Below are 18,626 nucleotides of genomic sequence, written 5' to 3' on the forward strand. Positions count from 1 at the left end.
TCATTATCGGCGGTATATGATGTGATCTTTTTTATAAGTATATGCTCCTGTTATGGTGTGTTGTTGTGTACGAATTACGATTATATGTTGTTTTCTATGACTATGTGCTGCTCAAATTGATGATTTGCAACATGGTTATTTCACACGTGGGTACCCGTTTACCCTATCAGTTGACGGGTATGGGAAAACATTATACCCATCGGGGATTATGGATACGAGAGTATGGGGTGGCTCCACTTGTACCCAAACCCGGCGGGTGCCATCCCTAAAACTAAACTATTCCCCTCCTCATGTTCCTACAATAAAAAAAGAACTAATTGAGACAATTATGCCCCCATACACTTCCTAACACTTCAAACAAGACAACCGCTTGAGCCTTCTTATCTTTCACAGATGAACCCCCGTCCCCATACAAGTTTTGTTTCTCTTCTTGTATGTTTCTCTTTCACCATCTCTTTTCAATCCCCCACCATCGTACATATCATCATAGTGTTTCCAACCTATAGATTTTATCGCCTTACACTACCCTAAACATGATCTCCGCCGAATTTGTATCCCTTCTCAGCCGCATCCATCGGCCTCACCACATCCGGTGACACTAATTTGCTTATTCGGGCACAGATCTCACAAGGCGTGCATGGATCTGGTTTCTAGGTCTCTTCGATGTGGGTGTCAATTATGCTAGCCCTATCCGCTATCTATGCCACCCTTTTGCGCGTGCTATGAAGTAGGTAAGTTCTTACTAGATCTGTGGTTCTTTCCCCAAATCTGAAGTACCCATTGATAGTTATATTGGTATTCTTTTATGAATGTGGTTGATTTAGGAAAATTAAAATACATAGTTTTGACAAATATTATTTTCTTATGTGGATGGCAACTTCTTTTGTTAGAAATATATGGTTTTGTTACCCTCGGATAAAAGGTTGTACGTTTTTGTGCACTATACTAAATTTGAGGTGATTCAGAACAGTAAGTTTTTCAGGAAATTGTCAATGTGTTACACAGACTTTCAAACTCTTCAAATGAGAAAACTACTTCAGTCTTCTTGTCATTTATAATTGGACCCTCCCACCCCCATTTTTTTGCATCTTTCTCTCCTACAATCTCTATGCAATCCCCCCCCCTATCATCCCTATCGCAAAAGCGACGCCAACCTGCAGATTTCATCACCTTCCACCGATTTAAACATGGGTGCCGCTAAATTCGTGTCCCTTCTTAGCTGCATCCATCGGCATCCCCATATCTGGCGACACTAATTTGCTTAGGTCGTCATAGATCTCACAAGGCATGCACATACATGCATGGCTTCTAGGTCTCTTTGACATGGGTGTCGATTGTGCTAACCATATCCTTTATCTACGTCACCCTTTTTCCGATGAAATGAAGCTCGTAAGTTCTTACCATATCTATGGTTCTGTAGCCAAAATTTAGATAACCATAGATAGAGTTATATTAGTTTTTAATTTGTGGATGTGGTTGTTTTAGGAAAACTTAAAATATGTAGTTTTGATAGTATATTACTTTTCTTATGTGGAGGGAAATTTATTTTATTAGAAGTATATGGTTTTGTTAACCTCGGACGAAAATTGGTATGTTTTGTGCAACATACTAAATTTTGAGGCAATCCAGAACAATATGTTTTTGAGAAAATTCGCAGTGTCTTCCCAAAAATTCAAATGAGACAAATGGTCCAACCTTCTTATATTTTATAGTTTGACCCTCCCTCACAAGTTTCGTTTCTTTTTTCGCAACTTTCCCCATTACCATATCTTTCCAATCCCATAGTCATCCATATCACGAAAGCGACGCCAGCCTATAGATTTGGTCGTCTTCCACGACTCTAAACATGGGTGTCGTCGACTCGATGTATCTTCTCAGCCACACCCATCGGCATCCACTCATTCTTATGCCGCTACAAATCTCACAAGGCGTGCACGGATATGGTTCCTAGGTTTCTTTGCTGGGGTGTTGATTGTGCTAGCCCTATCCTCTATCTATGTGATCCTTTTGCCAATGTAATGATGTAGGTAAGCTCTTACCATATATATAGTTCTTTAGCTAAAATTAAAATAACCAGTAATAGTTATATAAGGTCTTATTTTGTGGATGTGGTTGTTCTAGTAAAACTTAAAATACGGAGTTTTGATAATATATTGTTTATATTATGTGGATGTCAATCTATTTTGACGGGAATATATCATTTTGTTAGCCTTAGACTGAAATTGGTACGTTTAAATGAGACAACTGGTCCAATCTTCTAATAATATTATATATATATATATATACATATATATATATAGTTGGACCCCTCTGGCCCGAAGTTTTTTGTGCTTCTTTCTCTCTCACCATCTATTTCCAATCCCCACTATCATCCCTATCACAACAGCGGTGCAAACATATAAATTTCATAAATGTGGATGTGGTTGTTTAACGAAAACTTAAAGTGTGTACTTCTGATAGTGTATTGTATTGCTTTTATTATGTGGATGCTGATTTCTTTTGTTAGAAATACATGATTTTGTTAGCCTTAGACAAAATTTGATACGTTTTTGTGCAGCATACTAAATTTTTAGGCGATCCAAAATAGTAAGTTTTTGAGCAAATTCTCATTGTCCCACACACTTCAAACTTGACAACCGCTCCAGCCTTCTTACCTGTTATAGTTGGACCCATCCTGCCCCTTTTTGCATCTTTATCTACTACCATCTCTTTAGAATCCCCACCTATAAATTTAGTCACCTTCCACCGTTCAAAACATGGGCACCACTGACTCATGTCCCTTCTCAGCCACATCCATCGTCCTCTCCACATCTCGTTATGCTAATTTGTTTGTGTCGTGATAGATTGTCCAAGGCATGCATGGATCTAGTTTCTAGGTTTCTTCGACAACAGGATTGATTGTGCTAGACATATACTCTATCTATATCATCCTTTTGCATATGCAATGAAGTAGGTGATTTCTTACTAGGTATGTGGTTATTTAGCCAAATTTGAAATGACCAGTGACGGTTATGTTAGTTTTTCTTTGGTAGATGTGGTCGTTTGGGGGAAGCTGAATATACATAGTTTTGAGATTATATTGTTTTACTATTGTGTATGGTGAATTCTTTTATTAGAAATATATGGTTTTGTTATCCTCGGACTAAAGTTAATATCTTGTTTGCAATATACTAAATTTTGAGGCTATCTAGAACAGTCGAGAAAATTCTCATTGTCCCACACACACTTCCAAACATTTGAAACGAGACAACCAGTCCAACCTTCTTATCTTTTATAGTCGACCCCCCATCATAGTTTTATTTATCTGTTTGTATGTTTCTATTTTACCATATCTTTTCAATCCCCACCACCACCCATGTCATGAGCGTTGCCAACCTATAGATTTCGTCGCCTTCCACCACTCTAAACATGGGCACCGTCGAATCCATGTCCCTTCTCAACCACATCCATAGGCCTCCCCACATCCGGCGACGCTAGTTTCCATATGTCGTCATAGATCTCACATGGCCTGCATGGATCTAGTTTCCAGGTTTCTTTCTGTGCCGCCCTTTATCCAACACAATTAAATAGGTATGTTCTTATCAGGTCCGTGGTTTTTTAACCAACTTTGAAATAACCATTGATAGTTATATCATTTTTTATTTTGTGTGTGTGGTTGTTGTAGGAAAATTTAAAATACTTAGTTTTGATGGTGATTTATTTTATTAGAAATATACGGTTTTGTTAGCCTTGGACAAAAGTTGTCACATGTTTGTGCAGTATACAACATTTTGAGGTGATTCGGAATAGTAAGTTTTCAAGAAAATTCTCATTGTCCTGCACACACTTTCGAGCACTTAAAACGAGACAATTGGTCTAGATTTCTTATGTTTTATAGTTGGATCCCTCCCACCCCAGGTTGTGTTTTTTTGGCTCTTTCTCTCTTACCATCTCTTTCCAATCCATGTTGTGATCCCTATCATGGAAATGGTGACAACCTGTAGATTTCGTCACCTTCCGCCACTCAGAACATGTACGCCACCGACTCCATTTCCCTTCTCATTTGCGTCCATCGGAATCCCCACATTTGGAGAAGCTAATTTGCTTATGTCTTTAAAGATCTCACAAGGCATCCACGGATCTGGTTTCTATGTATATTTAAGATGGGTGTCGATTGTCCTTGCCCTATCCTTTATCTATGTCATCCTTCTGTCGATTCAATGAAGTAGGTAAGTTATTACCATACATGTGGTTCTTTAGCAAAATTTTGAATAACCATTGATTGGTATATTAGTTTTTGTTTTGTGGATGTGGTAGTTTTAGGAAAACTAAAATACGTAGTTTTGAAAGTATATTGTTTTTGTAATGTGGATGGCAATTTATTTTGTTATAAATATATGGTTTTGTTAGCCTCACACTAAAGTTGGTATGTTTTTCTTCAACATACAAAATTTTGAGGCGATCCATAGTAGTAAGTTTTTGACCAAATTCTTATTGTCCACACACACTTCCCAACACTTCAAACAAGACAACTATTACAACCTTCTTAACTTTTATAGTTGGACCCCTTCCACCCCAGATTTTTTTTTGCATCTTTCTCTCTTACCATGTCTTTCCAATCCCCGTCGTCAACCTAATCGTCAAAGTGGTGTCCAATTGTAGATTCCGTCGCCTTTCATCATTCTGTACATGGGCATTGTCGACTCCATGTCCCTTTTTAGTCGTATCCATGAGCCTCCCCACACCTAGCAAGGCTAATTTTCTTATGCCATCAAAAGTATCACAAGACATGCACATATCTTGTTTGTAGGTTTCTTTGAAATGGGTGTTGATTGTGCTAGGGTTATCCTCTATTGGTGTCCCCCTTTAGCCAGTGGAATGAAGTATGTAAGTTCTTACCAGATATGTGGTTCTTTAGCCAAATTTGAAATACCCATTGATAGTTATATTAGTATTTATTTTTATGAAATCGATTTTCAAAAACTACTAATCCTTAACTTTTTGAGTTTCTGAATATGGTTGTTTTAGGAAAACTTAAAATACGTAGTTTTGATAGAATATTGTTTTTCTTATGTGGAGGGCAATTTCCTTTATTGGAAATATATGGTTTTGTTAGTATCAGACAAAAGTTGGTACTTTTTGTGCAGCATACTAAATTTTGAGGCGATCGAGAACAACGGGTTCTCGAGCAAATTCCCATTGTCCTACACGCACTACCCAACACTTCAAACTAGACAACCGGTCAAGCCTTCTTGTTTTTTATAGTTGGTCTTGTCCCACCGCAAGTGTTGTTTCTCTTTTATGCATCTTTCACTCTTACCATCTCTTTCGAATCCCCACCATCATCCATATCAGGAAAGCGAGGCCAACCTTATTTCGGTTGCCTTCCACCATTCTAAACATGGGCACCACAGACTCCATTTCCCTTCTTAGCCACATCCATCGGCCTCCCCACATCTGGTGACGCTAATTTGCGTATGTTGTCACGAATATCACAATACGTGCACGGATATGGTTTCTAGGTTTCTTTGATATGGGTGTCGGTGGTGCTAGACCTATCCACTATCCATGCCATCCTTTTGTCGATGCAATGAAGTAGGTAAGTTCTTACCAAATATGTGGTTCTTTAGCCAAATATGGAATATCCTTTGATAGTTATGTTAATTCTTCTTGTGTGGATGTTATTGCTTTGGGAAAACTTAAATACGTACTTTTGTAGTTTTGATAGTATAATGTTTGTCTTATGTGGATGATGATTTCTTTTGATAGAAAACATATGATCTTGTTAGTCCCACACTAAAGGTGGTACGTCTTTCCGCAACATACTAAATTTTGAGACGATCTAGAATAGTAAGTTTTCGAGCAAATTTTCATTGTCCCACACACACTTCCCAACACTTCAAACGAGGCAACTCGCCAACCTTATATTTTATAGTGGACCCCTCCAACCCATGTTTTGTTTCTCCTTTTTCATATTTCTCTCTTACCATCTCTTTTCAATCCCCATCGTCATCCCTATCATGAAAGCGGTGCCAACTTGTAGATTTTGTTGCCTTCCACCACTCTAAACATGGGTGCCACCGACTCCATTTCACTTATTAGCAGCATCCATCGGCTTCTCCACATCTGTTGTTGCAAATCACACAAGGTGTTCACAAATCTGGTTTCTAGGTTTCTTTGATATGGCTTCTATTTATGCCATTCTTTTATCAATGCAATGAAGTAGGTAAGTTCATACCAGATCCTTGGTTATGTAGCCAAATTTGAAATAACCATTGATACGTATACTAGTTTTTTTCTTTTGTGGATGTGGTTGCTTTAGGAAAATTTAAAATACATAGTTTTGACACATATTATTTTCTTTTGTGGATGGCGATTTCTTTTGTTACAGATATACGGTTTTGTTAGCTCGGACGAAAGTTGGTACATTTTTGTGCAACATACTAAATTTTGAGGTGATTTAGAACAACACGTTTTTGAACAAATTCTCATTGTACCACACACACTTGCCAACACTTTAAACAGACAACCGGTCCACCGTTCTTATCTTTATAGTTTGGCCTCTTCCACCCCAATTTTTGTTTCTCTTTAAAAATATTCCTCTCTTACCATCTCTTTTCAATCCTCGTTGTCATCCATATCAAGAAAGGGATGCCAACCTATGGATTTTGTCGCCTTCCACCACTCTAAACATGGGTGCCACAGATTCCATGTCACTTCTTAGCCATTGGCCTCCCCACATGGCTCCCCACATTAGGTAACATGGAATATTGTGTTGTCAGAGACATCACAAGGCGTGCATGAATTTGTTTTTCTAGGTTTCTTTGATACGGGTGCCAACTACGCTAGCCCAATACTTTGTCTTTGTCACCCTTTTATCGATGCAATGAAGTAGGTCAGTTATTTTCATATATGTGACTCTTCAGTCAAATTTGAAATAACCATTGTTAATTTTAATAGTTTTTATTTGTGGATGTGGTTATTTTATGCAGTGAGAGATTTTATTTCAACACGCCATCGCGACCTTCGCCTCGTTGATGCCACCAGGGAAACACAATCTAAGGGGAAAAAAACTAAACAATGAGGTCCCCACTCCTTTTGCCACCGAGCTAAGAGATGGTGGCGAACCGAGGTGGTGGTGTGGAGACCTTTGACAGCGGCAGGGGGAAGGGTTGGGAACGAGCAATGGGATAAAGAATAAGTTGAAATTATGTTGAGTTGGGTAAGTTGAAATTTCTCTCCGGTGTTGAATAAGGCACTTTTCTGTGTTATTCCTTGTTAGAAAGAAAGGGTGAGTTTACTCAAGTAGGGCATTTTAGAGCCCGAGCTTCATAGAGGGCTTAATTTTGAAAAAAAAAATCAAACTTACTAGTTTCAAAAACTTCTAAAAGAAATGCACATGCATACAAGGATGTAATGTGTATGTTTGTAAAGATTCAGGATTCAAAACCTTGAATTGCAAGCTGCGCAAAAAAACATGGGCTTTAAGGATGAACAGTATATATGTAAAAAAGTTACAGATTTGTTTTCTTTTTCTGTAGCCCTCATTTTAACATATTTAGACCTGAAAATTATATACATGTACATTATGTCTCAATGTATATGTCTCTGTTTTTCTGAATTTTTAGAAACTGGAAATTTTGAATTTGAAGTTTACTCCCCTGAAACTAAAATCCATGGTTCACCTAACGGTTTATATAAGAAACTTCTTTTCTTTTCCTTATTCATGCACGTGGAGTTCTTGAGTTTTCTCAATCATATTTTTTTTAGGCCCTAAGTAATGTTGTACGGCATTTCGTAATGGTATTTTGTAAACATAGAAAGAGTCATTTTGCCTAGGCATAGTCACACCATGTCGCAAACATGGAAAGCAATTCAAACATTAATAGGGGGAAAAAGACTAGGCACAGTCACACCATGTCCTAAACATGGAAGGCAATTCAAACTTGGAGGGGAAAAAAGACTAGCATAGTGACAATTGAGACCGATTTCCCTATTCAATAGCACACACTAAATGCCTGACTTCTCCACTTTCCACTTCCGCCGCACGAGCAAAGCACCAAGCGGCATGGAAATGAGCAAGTATTTTAACATGGCTGACAAAATATCAAGGATAACAACAGCCACTCTAACGAAGAGTGGAAGAGGCACTTCTATCTGGTAAACGGAAGAACAGAAAGAATGAAAGAGGACACACCGAATTACCGAAAGGAACCTGGCTTTGAGACCCATATTACCTGCTGCTAACAGCATCCTAGTTATATAACTCTCCCCCTAAATAAACCACCTAAAGAATGGAAAACGGTCAGCGGTGACCCATCCTTTAGTATGTACAATGTCAACTTCGCACAGACGGTATAACTAGTCTAACTTTCTGATGATTAAAAGTATGTCCAGTAACCAATGCCAATTTCAGTTCCACATGATCGCTATCACCGCATACCAACAGCTAGATGGAAAAAAAAATCCATTGATATACCCCAGCGCCCTTCATACGATATTACATTCCACCTGAATAGAAAGACTGATCAGCACAGTAAACCCAATTCTTGTTGCAGCAATAATGCGGTCATCAAATACTGTAGAATATAACTGAGCTTACCTGCCATAACATTCGGCAGCATTTGCTCCGGCACTCAGATCACCAATGCATTAAAGCTGAAAGCTCATCATTGCCACTCCCGGCAAGTACCACACCTCCAATTGGCACTGTCACCAGGTTGTTCGCTTTCCTGCCAAGGTGAGCACTGATGGTGTACACACAGGCCACAGGAAGAACATTTGAGATCAGGTGGCGGTTGAGGATCCTTGCACTTGTGGCACACTAACTCGTCAATGGATGGATCGGTTGCTGGGAAGTGCACATTTGAAGACTCTTCTTCTACCATGAAAGTCAATTCATCAAAACTAGCCCCTTGCTGATCAAAGCTTCCTGCAAAGTTACCATCATCTTGCAGACCAGTAGACATCCCGAATGTGTTATCAAACTGTGTATCATCAGCTTCGAGCAACTCTGTGAATGAGAAATAAGTCTGTGGTTCATATTCCTCGGCCACAATGCTGCCACCACTAGTGTCATTCCACTGGGAATTAGTGCCATGATCAGGACCAGCAGCATATCCGTTTCCTTGGGTAAAATCCCAACCCAATAACTCCGAAGCATCCACACCATCAGCCTCTGACATGGAAAATTCAGTCATATGACCGAAATTAATGTTTGCCTCCCCTGGAGGTTGGTTCTGAACATAATACCCATTCACTGATGTTCCAGCTTGATCAAGGTATTCAGAATTCTTAACTTGTGCCCTTCTTATGGACAATTTCTGATTATTTCCTGGCATAAGGCTTCCCATGTTTATTGATAAATCAGCATTCATCGATTCTTCCCCAATCGGTTCAACAATTCCGTATGAAGCAAGCAGTGGGTCTTGATCTGCTATAGCGAAAGTCTCCTCACCAGAGAGCATAGTTGATTGTGATGACATAGTGGCTGTTTGTTCACTGACTTCTGGTTCAGGCTCCCTGTAATCATCTGAATGAGGACATTGCGGTATGGCTCTCCTTCGGCATCTACAGCATCGATATTGAACCACTTCAGTTATTCTTTCTTCCTCAAGTTGCAAGGCATCACCATGAAACCACTCTGTATGCAGGAGGATACCAAGATGTTAAAAGAAAATGAAAGATAACACAAAACATGTACCTTTAAGCAACAACAATTAGAAACATACTTACTTTGGCACCTCTCACAGCGGACATACATGAAATCTGGACTGTAAGGTTTGTTACAGAGACAGCAAGCTGGTTGTATTGAAGAACCTATACCATCCTTGCTTTTTAGGATTATGTCATTGACCCTGAAATCTTCTCCACTAATGTCATTCTTATTTTTCTTCCAAACAAGACCAAAGTATGTGATAACCTGAACTTTTTTAGGTTTTTTTGGCTTTTCTGGCTTCGGTTTTTTAGTTTTAGCCTTTGGCTGAACCTGCACCCTTGCAATATTTTGAGTTGCCACATTTGTACGAGGCACGGATCCTGCCTTTGGTATTGGCTGGGTTTCCACCTTCATGATTGTTTGGGTTTCCACCTTCGTTGGCTGACTTTCCACCTTTGCAACTGGCTGAGCTTCAATCTTAGCTGCAACATTCATGGCTGGTTCAGAAGAATGGGCAGAACGAACCGTGAAGATTATTTTGGGAGCAGTCACTGACAGTTGGCCATTACTCTTTTGTTGAGACAAGGCAGAATTTGCATTTGTCTTTTTCTGGATGAGATTATGCTTCTGAAGGCATAACTTGCACATCAAATTCGGAGCAGTATTGCCTCCTTTGCTGCCAACAGATCCTGATGTGCACTCTTTATGGCAATTGCCTGCAAAATATTCGTGCTTATCAATATTTTGACTTGGTATTGGACAGCTTAGAAATTGACTAGTTATCTTTTTAACCGCACATGAGGGGGGGAAAACAACTTTAAGTACATGCCAATAAACTGGTACATACCTTGACAAGAGCTACACTTTACGGCATCCCTACATGTGATTTACCCAACAAAACACATATGAGAAGTGAAGAAAATCGGTTGCACTGACAAGAAAAGAATAATTGAATGAGCGCAACAGAGATGTGAAGAAGAGGGCACCTGAAGGCCACATCCTTCTCACATGAGGAGCAGGCATATACATCTCCCTTGTGAAAGAGATAGAAAAAGATATCCCCAATGGTTGCCTTTACACGTCTTTGGTAGAAATTTGTGAAACTGTTAGAGATTATCATTCCTGGACTAGGTGAGGAGCTAACCCCAGCTTTCTGCTCAAAATCCCGTACTAAATACAGTGGGACATGGCTTTCAGAAAACCACAATTTGCCATTCTCATCCTGATTATCTTCTGCTTCCAAGATATTCTTGGTTACACGCACAGGAAGATGCTTCTGGTTTGAAAACTTCAGTGCATATCTTATGTTACCATCGACTACTTTTCTATCACAAACTACTGCGTTTCTGAGAGCAGAATGGTCAGCATCTGAAATTTTTCCATCTGAAGGAATTTGGTCTGGAGGGATGAATTCCTTCCATTTTATATGAGTGTCAAGGTATCTAACCTGAGAGAGAGAAAGAGAGAGAGAGATTAGGATCATTGTCAATATTTAAGTCAGAGTAACTCTTTTAAACATTAGGAATCATGTTCAAGATGCTAACCTGCAGAGCAAGTTGAGATGAATTATGGCTTAACCCAACACATGCTCGCCAAGCAAATTGTCGAGTTCGTCTTGGAAAATTGGAAGCTTCATGATAAGATAGACCTGCTATCTTTCTTTTACCACCTATTGAGCAACATAACATGTCAATTTATTCTTACCATCAATGCAAACAGGGGATGGAATGATAGTCATAACACTAATCAAAGATGAGTGGTACCTTGACGAGCAGCTTTTCTTACGGACGAACTCGGAAGAACCCCCCTCTGCAAAATACATTTAGAAATATTTCCTCCATTCCACCAATTCACCTCTTTCCAGCTCTTGTCATCATCAGTAACAGTAGAAGATTCAGATGCCAACAAACGTTTTCTTCCCCGCCTTCCACCAGTTCCACGTTTTTGGTATGCTGCAGAACGGGATGGTCCAGCAGATACACCAGGAGATTTCACAGGCCAATCATCCATTAGCTTCAACCAGCTTGCAGAAAATACTATGCCACGAATATTGCTCTCCAACTGCACACGAAATGTAGCAACTTTTTATTAGATAACAAATATACTTTGTTTTCTACTGCTATTTAGTGCAGTAATTTCTGCAGGGCCCTCAACATTATGTTACGGCTATTTATTGTGTGCCCAATTTGATTCACAGAAGCAAGTGATACTAGCACGAATGTAACAGCACTAAATATGCCATTATGTTTTACATATTATTTTACTTTGCCTAATAAAGACCTTTCTATTTAGCACTACCGATTATCCAGCGCTGAGCCGTGTGAAGCGCTTGACGAAATTGCCACCCACACTGTTCTGCTTTTTACTTGTATAGTTGCGTCTATAATACAACAATAACAAAGCCTTTAGTCCCAAACAAGTTGGGGTAGGCTAGAGCTGAAACCCATAAGATCTCGCAACCAACTCATGGTTCTGGCACATGGATAGCAAGCTTTCACGCACCTCTATCCATGGCTAGTTCTTTGGTGATACTCCAGTCCTTCAGATCTCTCTTTACGGACTCCTCCCATGGTTCTGGCACATGGATAGCAAGCTTTCACGCACCTCTATCCATGGCTAGTTCTTTGGTGATACTCCAGTCTTCAGATCTCTCTTTACGGACAACTCCCATGTCATGTTCGGTCTACCCCGACCTGGCGACCTCTCGACATTATCAGCACGATTTAGACGCCCACTATGCAATGGAGCTTCTGGAGGCCTACGCTAAATATGACCAAACCATCTCAGACGATGGTAGACAAGCTTCTCTTCAATCGGTGCTACTCCAACTCTATCCCGTATATCATCATTCCGGACCCTGTCCTTCCTTGTGTGGCCTCTGATCCATCTCAACATGCGCATCTCCACTACAACTAATTGTTGAACATGACGCCTTTTAGTCGGCCAACACTCAGCGCCATCAACATTGCGGGTTGAAATATGCCTCAACATTGCGTCATATAATAACATATTCATATTAGCTATTATTGGAATATACCTTTTAGATTGAGTTACTTTGTTTCTAGAAATATGCCTAATTATGTTACCCCTGTATATCGCCTCTATTTGCTACCATTACATAAGCATCCTCCAATCTGCTATTGATAACCACACTTGTTCATGGCCATTCTTCAAGACTAGCTCCCTTAACCAAATTGTTCTTTAGGATGGATCAAAACTTAGTAAAGTTGCAGAAAGTACAGTATCTTAGGCTCCTACAAGAAATACAAAAAGAAGGAGAGGCGGACTCCAGCTAATTATATTATCAGGTTATCCATGCAATTTCTGCAATCTCAAACAATTCAAGAAAATCTATAAATACTCATATAAGGTACGAGTTCAAATTCAAGCTACATATGGAAAGATTTTGTGTGGTGGATCTCGACCGACCCAAGAAAAAGAATACGAGATCAGTTCTCGTGGCATTATTACAGGAGAACGAGGTGTATATGGCATGGTGAAATCCTCCACGCGGTTGTTATTATGGTTTACAGAGGTGGTTGTGTGCCTCGCTAGTGAACGCGGGATTGCATGTGATCACTGCAGCTGAGAGGTGGTGGGGTACTCGAAGGCTCGGTGATCTTAGGCTGGTCATAGTGGAAAGTAACTTAGACTAGTAACATAGTAACATGCATATGTTACTAGCCTATGTTACTAGCCTATGTTACTACTAATAACATGCATATGTTACTAGTCTATGTTACTGCCTTCATATGGGTACTAACATGTGTGGTACCATGCAAGCCTTCATTTACTTAGATGTAGACTCATTTGCATTGGGGTGTGTTATATTACGGTAACATATTATGTTACCACAAACACTTCTCCTCATTAACTACTTGCCACATAAGCAAACTTGCCTTTGGGGTGCGTTGTGTTACTAGCTAAGTTACTCCCACTATGACCAGCCTAATTTTGTATTTGAAAGCTGCGAGGTCTTAACCATTCATTGCGTCAAGGAGGGGTCAAGGGCTGCAATTCAGAGTTGGTCCCCTCCCCAGAAAATATGCCTGTAATGAAGACACAATTGAAACACGCAGAGACTAAGTGCTGCATTAACTATGTTTCCTGATTTTGTAAGTAACACTAGATTCCACATGATGGCGTGACCACTAACTAGTGCGTCCCTAAATACGCACAAATAAAGTGGTAACCAACAATTCTGTTCTTCAAAGTATTACTGACAAGTATCAAGGATACTTAAAAATTAGTTTGAATCCTAGAACTCACTTCAAGTAAGAGGGGTATTATAGTTCTGCAGTTGGAAGCTTCTTGTAGCTGTTGATGCCATCGTTGTCTCTGCTGCATGTCTTGTAGGGAACCAGCTAAAAGGCCACGTAAACTCTCCTCCATGTTGGTCAGATAAGCAACAATGCTGGGGAAGTGGCTCTCGGAACTTTTGATTACATGCATGGTACTAAAAATTCGAGCAGATCCTTTGGAAGCATTTGCAGTGGCTAAATTAAGAAAACAAGCCTTTTTATTTCCAATTGCCGAACTTTTACAGGCAAGGCACCAGCCACATCTATCTCTTGGGACTTCCATAACCTTCTTTTCAGTACATGGCCAAACAAATTGAGCAGCTGCTGAGGAAAATGCTTTCACTTGTAGAGCGCAGTCAGCAGCCATTTTCTTCCTTGGATTTGTGAAGACCTGAGATGCTGCAACTTTTCCTTCATCTGATGTAAGAACAGCTAGATTAGCGGCAGCAGATGCTGCGATATTGCCATGATTGTAAAGATTCATGTAAGCCAGAGGTTTAAATGATGACAATTTAGCTGCCTTGCCACCAATCACGTTTCCAAAGGGATGCTTATTTTGGGATGCAGAAGATGAGTCTGCCTTCACAGAAATGGCGCTCCCAATATCTTCTCTGGACATGGCATTATCTTTCATCCCTGAAAAGGAGACGGACAAGTCCGTCCGAATTAACGGATATGCTGGCTGTGCATGTGTTATGTTAGACAAACCAGCTACCATGGACCCATTCTGATGAGAAACTGAGGATAACCCCGAGGATCCAAAAGCTCCATTGATTGGTGTAATATGTATGTCATTCTGAGCTAAAGAAGTTTGTAGGTTGTTGTTCTCAGTATCATCATCTACACTAGTCACCATGCATTTCTGTTCCTCCAGTTGATCGGCAGAGCACACTGTAAATTGATTAGCCACAAATTTGTGCTGCACATCTACTTGAGAAAATACTGCTGCTTTACTCTCCCCACCATCTTTTAAGATTGAACGGACACTTCCATCTACTGCTTCCCTTGGACTAGCACTCTGTGACATATTGCATTTTAGAGCATAGCTTGCATCAGTATTCTTACCTATTTTTGATCTCTCGTTCTGGAATACATCTAGCAGGTGCGGCCAGTACTCTGTTATTCTCCTACATATAGCTGTATATGCATCTGAACGGGCAAGTACTTGGATGATCTTGACAACATCATACTGATTGTAATAACTTGCATAAGACTCTGCATTTGAAGATGTTCCAGTCCTGCATTATTTGATGGAATTACCATTAAAGAAAAATTATGACAGAAGTGTATTTCCAGGACAGGCCGGAGAAAAAGGCTGGTATTTATGTGGTAGCACTCAAACTACCGTTACGCACTAAAAAATACGAATCAGGAGTCAGCTGTGAACAGGTGCAAAAGCAGAATTGAAAAATGGGAAAGACGAAACAAATGGCTGAACTACATGAGATTAGGAAGGGCAAAGGATACTAGAAGACTTGTCCTTGAATTCATAACTGTGGCTATCAAGTCCAATAGAATATGATTTCCCTATGTTAATTAAGTTCCACCTAACCTTATACAGCTGGCATGTTTGCCCTTATTTCACCACCACCACCACCACCACCCCCCCTTCTCAAAAAAAACATGTACTGTAGAATTCAACATTAATAGCAGTATTTATCGATGTATGGCTATGCAGAGTGAATGAGAAATTGTCGTACAAAGGGTTGATGCCTTCCCGCCCACCCAGGTTCAAGGCATGGTACTTGAAATTTGGGTTTGTTGCACCAATTATACAGTAGGGGCCTCCAGAGATTCCATTGCTCTACGCCTATCAACTAGCGATGTAGGGGACGGGGAAGGGTTTCTAGTAGAAGGTTCCCCTCCACCGAAAGAACTCTCACAAGTAGAACCACCTTCTGTGTCTATGAAAAAACCCTCTGGGTTCGTGGGCCGCAGAGCGAAATCTCACACCTCGATGATCCACAATGTTGGATAAGTAGTGGTGTCCATAGGTGGGGGCTCCACGTGTTGCAGAAAATATGTAAAAAAACACCTTTTAGCAAAAGAAAGGCCCGAGCTTTACAAGGAAAATAAAGGTCTGCTTCGTCAAACCCAACGAGCGCAAAGAGCAAGCCTGGCATACAAAGAAACGGAAAATACCAAAGAGTTCTAAATGACAGCTAATTAAGATAATCGCTCTATTTCTTGGATCGCTAGTAAACACCAAATAATGCAGGATTGAGATGCAAGAACTTACACAAGCAAATAGTTGCAGGATCCCAGGAAGAGTCTCCCACACATGTCAATCCCAAACATTTGAGCGCCTCTTGCTCCACGCTCTATCCTTGAAGATGTTGGCCCAAGCTTGTTAACCACACATTCTGGACAGAACCAAAGTCCCTGGGGAAGAAATGCTTTGTTGAGACCAATACATCTTGAGTGATATGCCCATGGGCACCCATCACAGCATACAAGAGTCCCATCCATTCCACATATTCGGCAATCATCACTGTTGCCATCCAGAGATGCATTTGCTACAATAGCTTCTGGACTTGTTGCATTTGGAGCAGCTTCTGGAGTCTGGGAATCTTCAATCTTTTTGCAAGCAGAAACCCTTGAGGGTCTAGTCAGGACTACTCGTGATCCAGCCTCTGAGGAATTACTTGGATCCATCTCATATTCCAGTTCCTCATTATAGGCCTCCCGTGCCTCCAGTTCGGTTTTGAGTTCTTCAGAATCAATGGCATGATCAGAGAGTATTTGGAGGACCCTAAGCTTCATGGTAACAGGAAGCTTATAATATTCAAGGGCCAAGAGGCTTCGACCAAAACTCTTCCCCCCTAGACTCTTGATGCAACGCATTACATAGAGGTACTCCAGTAACAAAGTTGGCCAAGTCAGTGCATCTAGCAATGACCAATCTAGATACCTGAAAGTATTTGAGGAAAATTGACAGAAAAAAAAAAATCAGTATTGAAGTAAAAGGACACGGCACTAACTAAAATATGGAGGATTGATAGGTTACGTACTTCAAGCAATTTGAAGCAAGCTCTGATCCTTCGGAGGATTTAGTCTCAAGCTGACGCCTCAGCGCCCGCAGCAGCGAGACATGTACAGCATCGAACAATGTACTCTGCACAGAGCAATTAATGGATGCAACAAAATCATCCATGCCAAATGGACTGAGGAACAGCTGCACACTGAATGAACGGAGGAAGTTATAAACAGAAAAAAGGTGACTTATGGAGTCCCCTGGCACATCAATGTCGCCTGATGACGGAGGTAACTCTGGGGCCTGAACTGGCAGGCACGGCACGACTGCCAAATCTTTAGTAGAATCTGATGAATTGCTCGAAGATTCCACATCCTCTGATACATCTGAGTCAGATCCACTTTGCTGGGATGCATCAGGCATTTCACATGCATCAACCTTCTGTCTAGTAGTTGGCGGACCATTGAGCGCCGTGGCAGTCCCTGATGAAACCACCAGGTCCAGCTTCCTCTTCCTGCAGCTGACTTTCATGCCAGATGCACCATTTTCCTCAGTCATGAGTAACTCCTGGAGCTGAGGATGCCCCAGCTCCTCACTCCGTCCATTCTCAAACACCACGCTGTACGCCCCAATGCTGGTATCGTATGATGCAACCTTCCCAAGACGAATCCTTGTACCATCATCAGCAGTCTGGCTGATGTAGCGGCCCACCAAGCATTCCCCCTCCTCCTCCTTCACCTGACGGGCACCAGCAGGTTGGGTGGGCTGTTGATCCTCTTGCTCCATCTTCACCTCAGTTGCCAGAGCATGCTCTTGCTCCGGAATGGTGGTGTCATGTACCACAGTCTTTGTTTCGGTCGCCACAGGGGCCGCAGCATGATGTGCGTCCCCCGTGCAGCAGTCGTCCACATCCATCTTCCCCTCACTCACCAAGGCCAAGGCCAAGACAATAGTCTCTTGCTCCGTTGTGGCGCCTCCGCCCTTCTCCTCCACCTTGGCCTCACTCGTCCCGGCCACGGGTGGCACGGCAGGGGTTTCTTCTTCTCCCACCGCCGGGCTGGCCTCCGCGATCTCTTCCATCAGCTCGTCAGCAAGTGGCGCCGCAGACGGGGCGACGGCGGGAGGGTCCTCTGCAGGCATCCGATCAGCAGCTTCCCGGGGCTGAGCCGCCGCGGGGTCCATAGCATCGGACGCGAAAACCCTAGCGACCCGAGTGGCGCGGCGCCTGCCTAGACAAGCATCCGCGCCGCGAATCGCGAGCGCCCCGGGCGAGATTCCGGCAGAATTCCCGGAGGGCCGGGCTCACAGAGTGGTCGGGCGTGGTTAGATGCGAATCTGGAGAGTCCGCTGAACCCCGCGACGCGCTGGCGGCGGCGTGACAGCCCAAGGCCCGGCGCGAGGAACGGCGGGGAATCGGACGGTCGATGTGTCGATCGGCGGCGGGGGCTCGCAGGGGTGCGCGTCGGCGGCGGCGGGGGCTCGCAGGGCGGCGGGAGGCGAGGAGGAGGAGGAGGGGGTGGGGTGGAGGCGAGGAGCAGATGAGGAATGGGAGAGGAGGGCAGGGAAGGGAAGGGGTTGAGGAAAAGGAAAGGGAGAGCGAGAACTGCACAGGCGAGGCGAGGCGAGCGAGCACGAGGAGGGGAAGGCCAGGCTGCACTCGGTCTCGCGTCGCGTCACTCCGTCCGGTCCGTGTCGCCTTCTCCGGGTCGGGTTC

At 42.0% G+C, this 18,626-nt stretch overlaps 1 protein-coding gene and 1 long non-coding RNA gene across 4 annotated transcripts; one reads left to right on the forward strand and one right to left on the reverse strand.

Moving 5' to 3' along the window:
• Positions 1-370: 370 nt before the first annotated feature.
• On the forward strand, positions 371-8,169 carry LOC123398723. The gene is made up of 2 exons (XR_006610243.1): positions 371-731; positions 6,972-8,169. It is a non-coding gene; the product is annotated as an uncharacterized LOC123398723 (long non-coding RNA).
• Positions 8,170-8,180: 11 nt separating this feature from the next.
• On the reverse strand, positions 8,181-18,372 carry LOC123398721 (DDT domain-containing protein PTM-like). Of its 3 annotated transcripts, XM_045093174.1 has the most exons (11): positions 16,950-18,371; positions 16,178-16,849; positions 13,907-15,176; positions 11,401-11,698; positions 11,182-11,306; positions 10,624-11,084; positions 10,485-10,513; positions 10,207-10,353; positions 9,715-10,119; positions 8,582-9,622; positions 8,181-8,490 (listed from the first exon to the last, which is right to left on the reverse strand). In XM_045093174.1, the coding sequence occupies exons 1-10, from the start codon at positions 18,092-18,094 to the stop codon at positions 8,649-8,651; spliced, it is 5,526 nt and encodes a 1,841-aa protein (XP_044949109.1). In that variant the 5' UTR covers positions 18,095-18,371; the 3' UTR covers positions 8,181-8,490; positions 8,582-8,648. The 3 variants fall into 3 exon arrangements, with proteins under 3 accessions (XP_044949109.1, XP_044949108.1, XP_044949107.1); XM_045093173.1 differs by having other exon boundaries at positions 8,181-8,503; positions 9,715-10,353; positions 16,950-18,372; XM_045093172.1 differs by having other exon boundaries at positions 9,715-10,353.
• Between the last annotated feature and the right edge of the window lie 254 nt (positions 18,373-18,626).

Source organism: Hordeum vulgare, chromosome 5H (assembly GCF_904849725.1).
Source record: "Hordeum vulgare subsp. vulgare chromosome 5H, MorexV3_pseudomolecules_assembly, whole genome shotgun sequence".
Taxonomy (NCBI): domain Eukaryota; kingdom Viridiplantae; phylum Streptophyta; class Magnoliopsida; order Poales; family Poaceae; genus Hordeum; species Hordeum vulgare.

Excerpts from the sequence above, each read along its gene's own strand:
- LOC123398721 (XM_045093173.1), bottom strand. The coding sequence starts at position 18,094 with ATGGACCCCGCGGCGGCTCAGCCCCGGGAAGCTGCTGATCGGATGCCT. Across the intron at positions 16,850-16,949 it reads CTTGCTTCAAATTGCTTGAA|GTATCTAGATTGGTCATTGC; the intron begins GTACGTAACCTA and ends AAATACTTTCAG. Across the intron at positions 9,623-9,714 it reads CCGCTGTGAGAGGTGCCAAA|AGTGGTTTCATGGTGATGCC; the intron begins GTAAGTATGTTT and ends TCCTGCATACAG.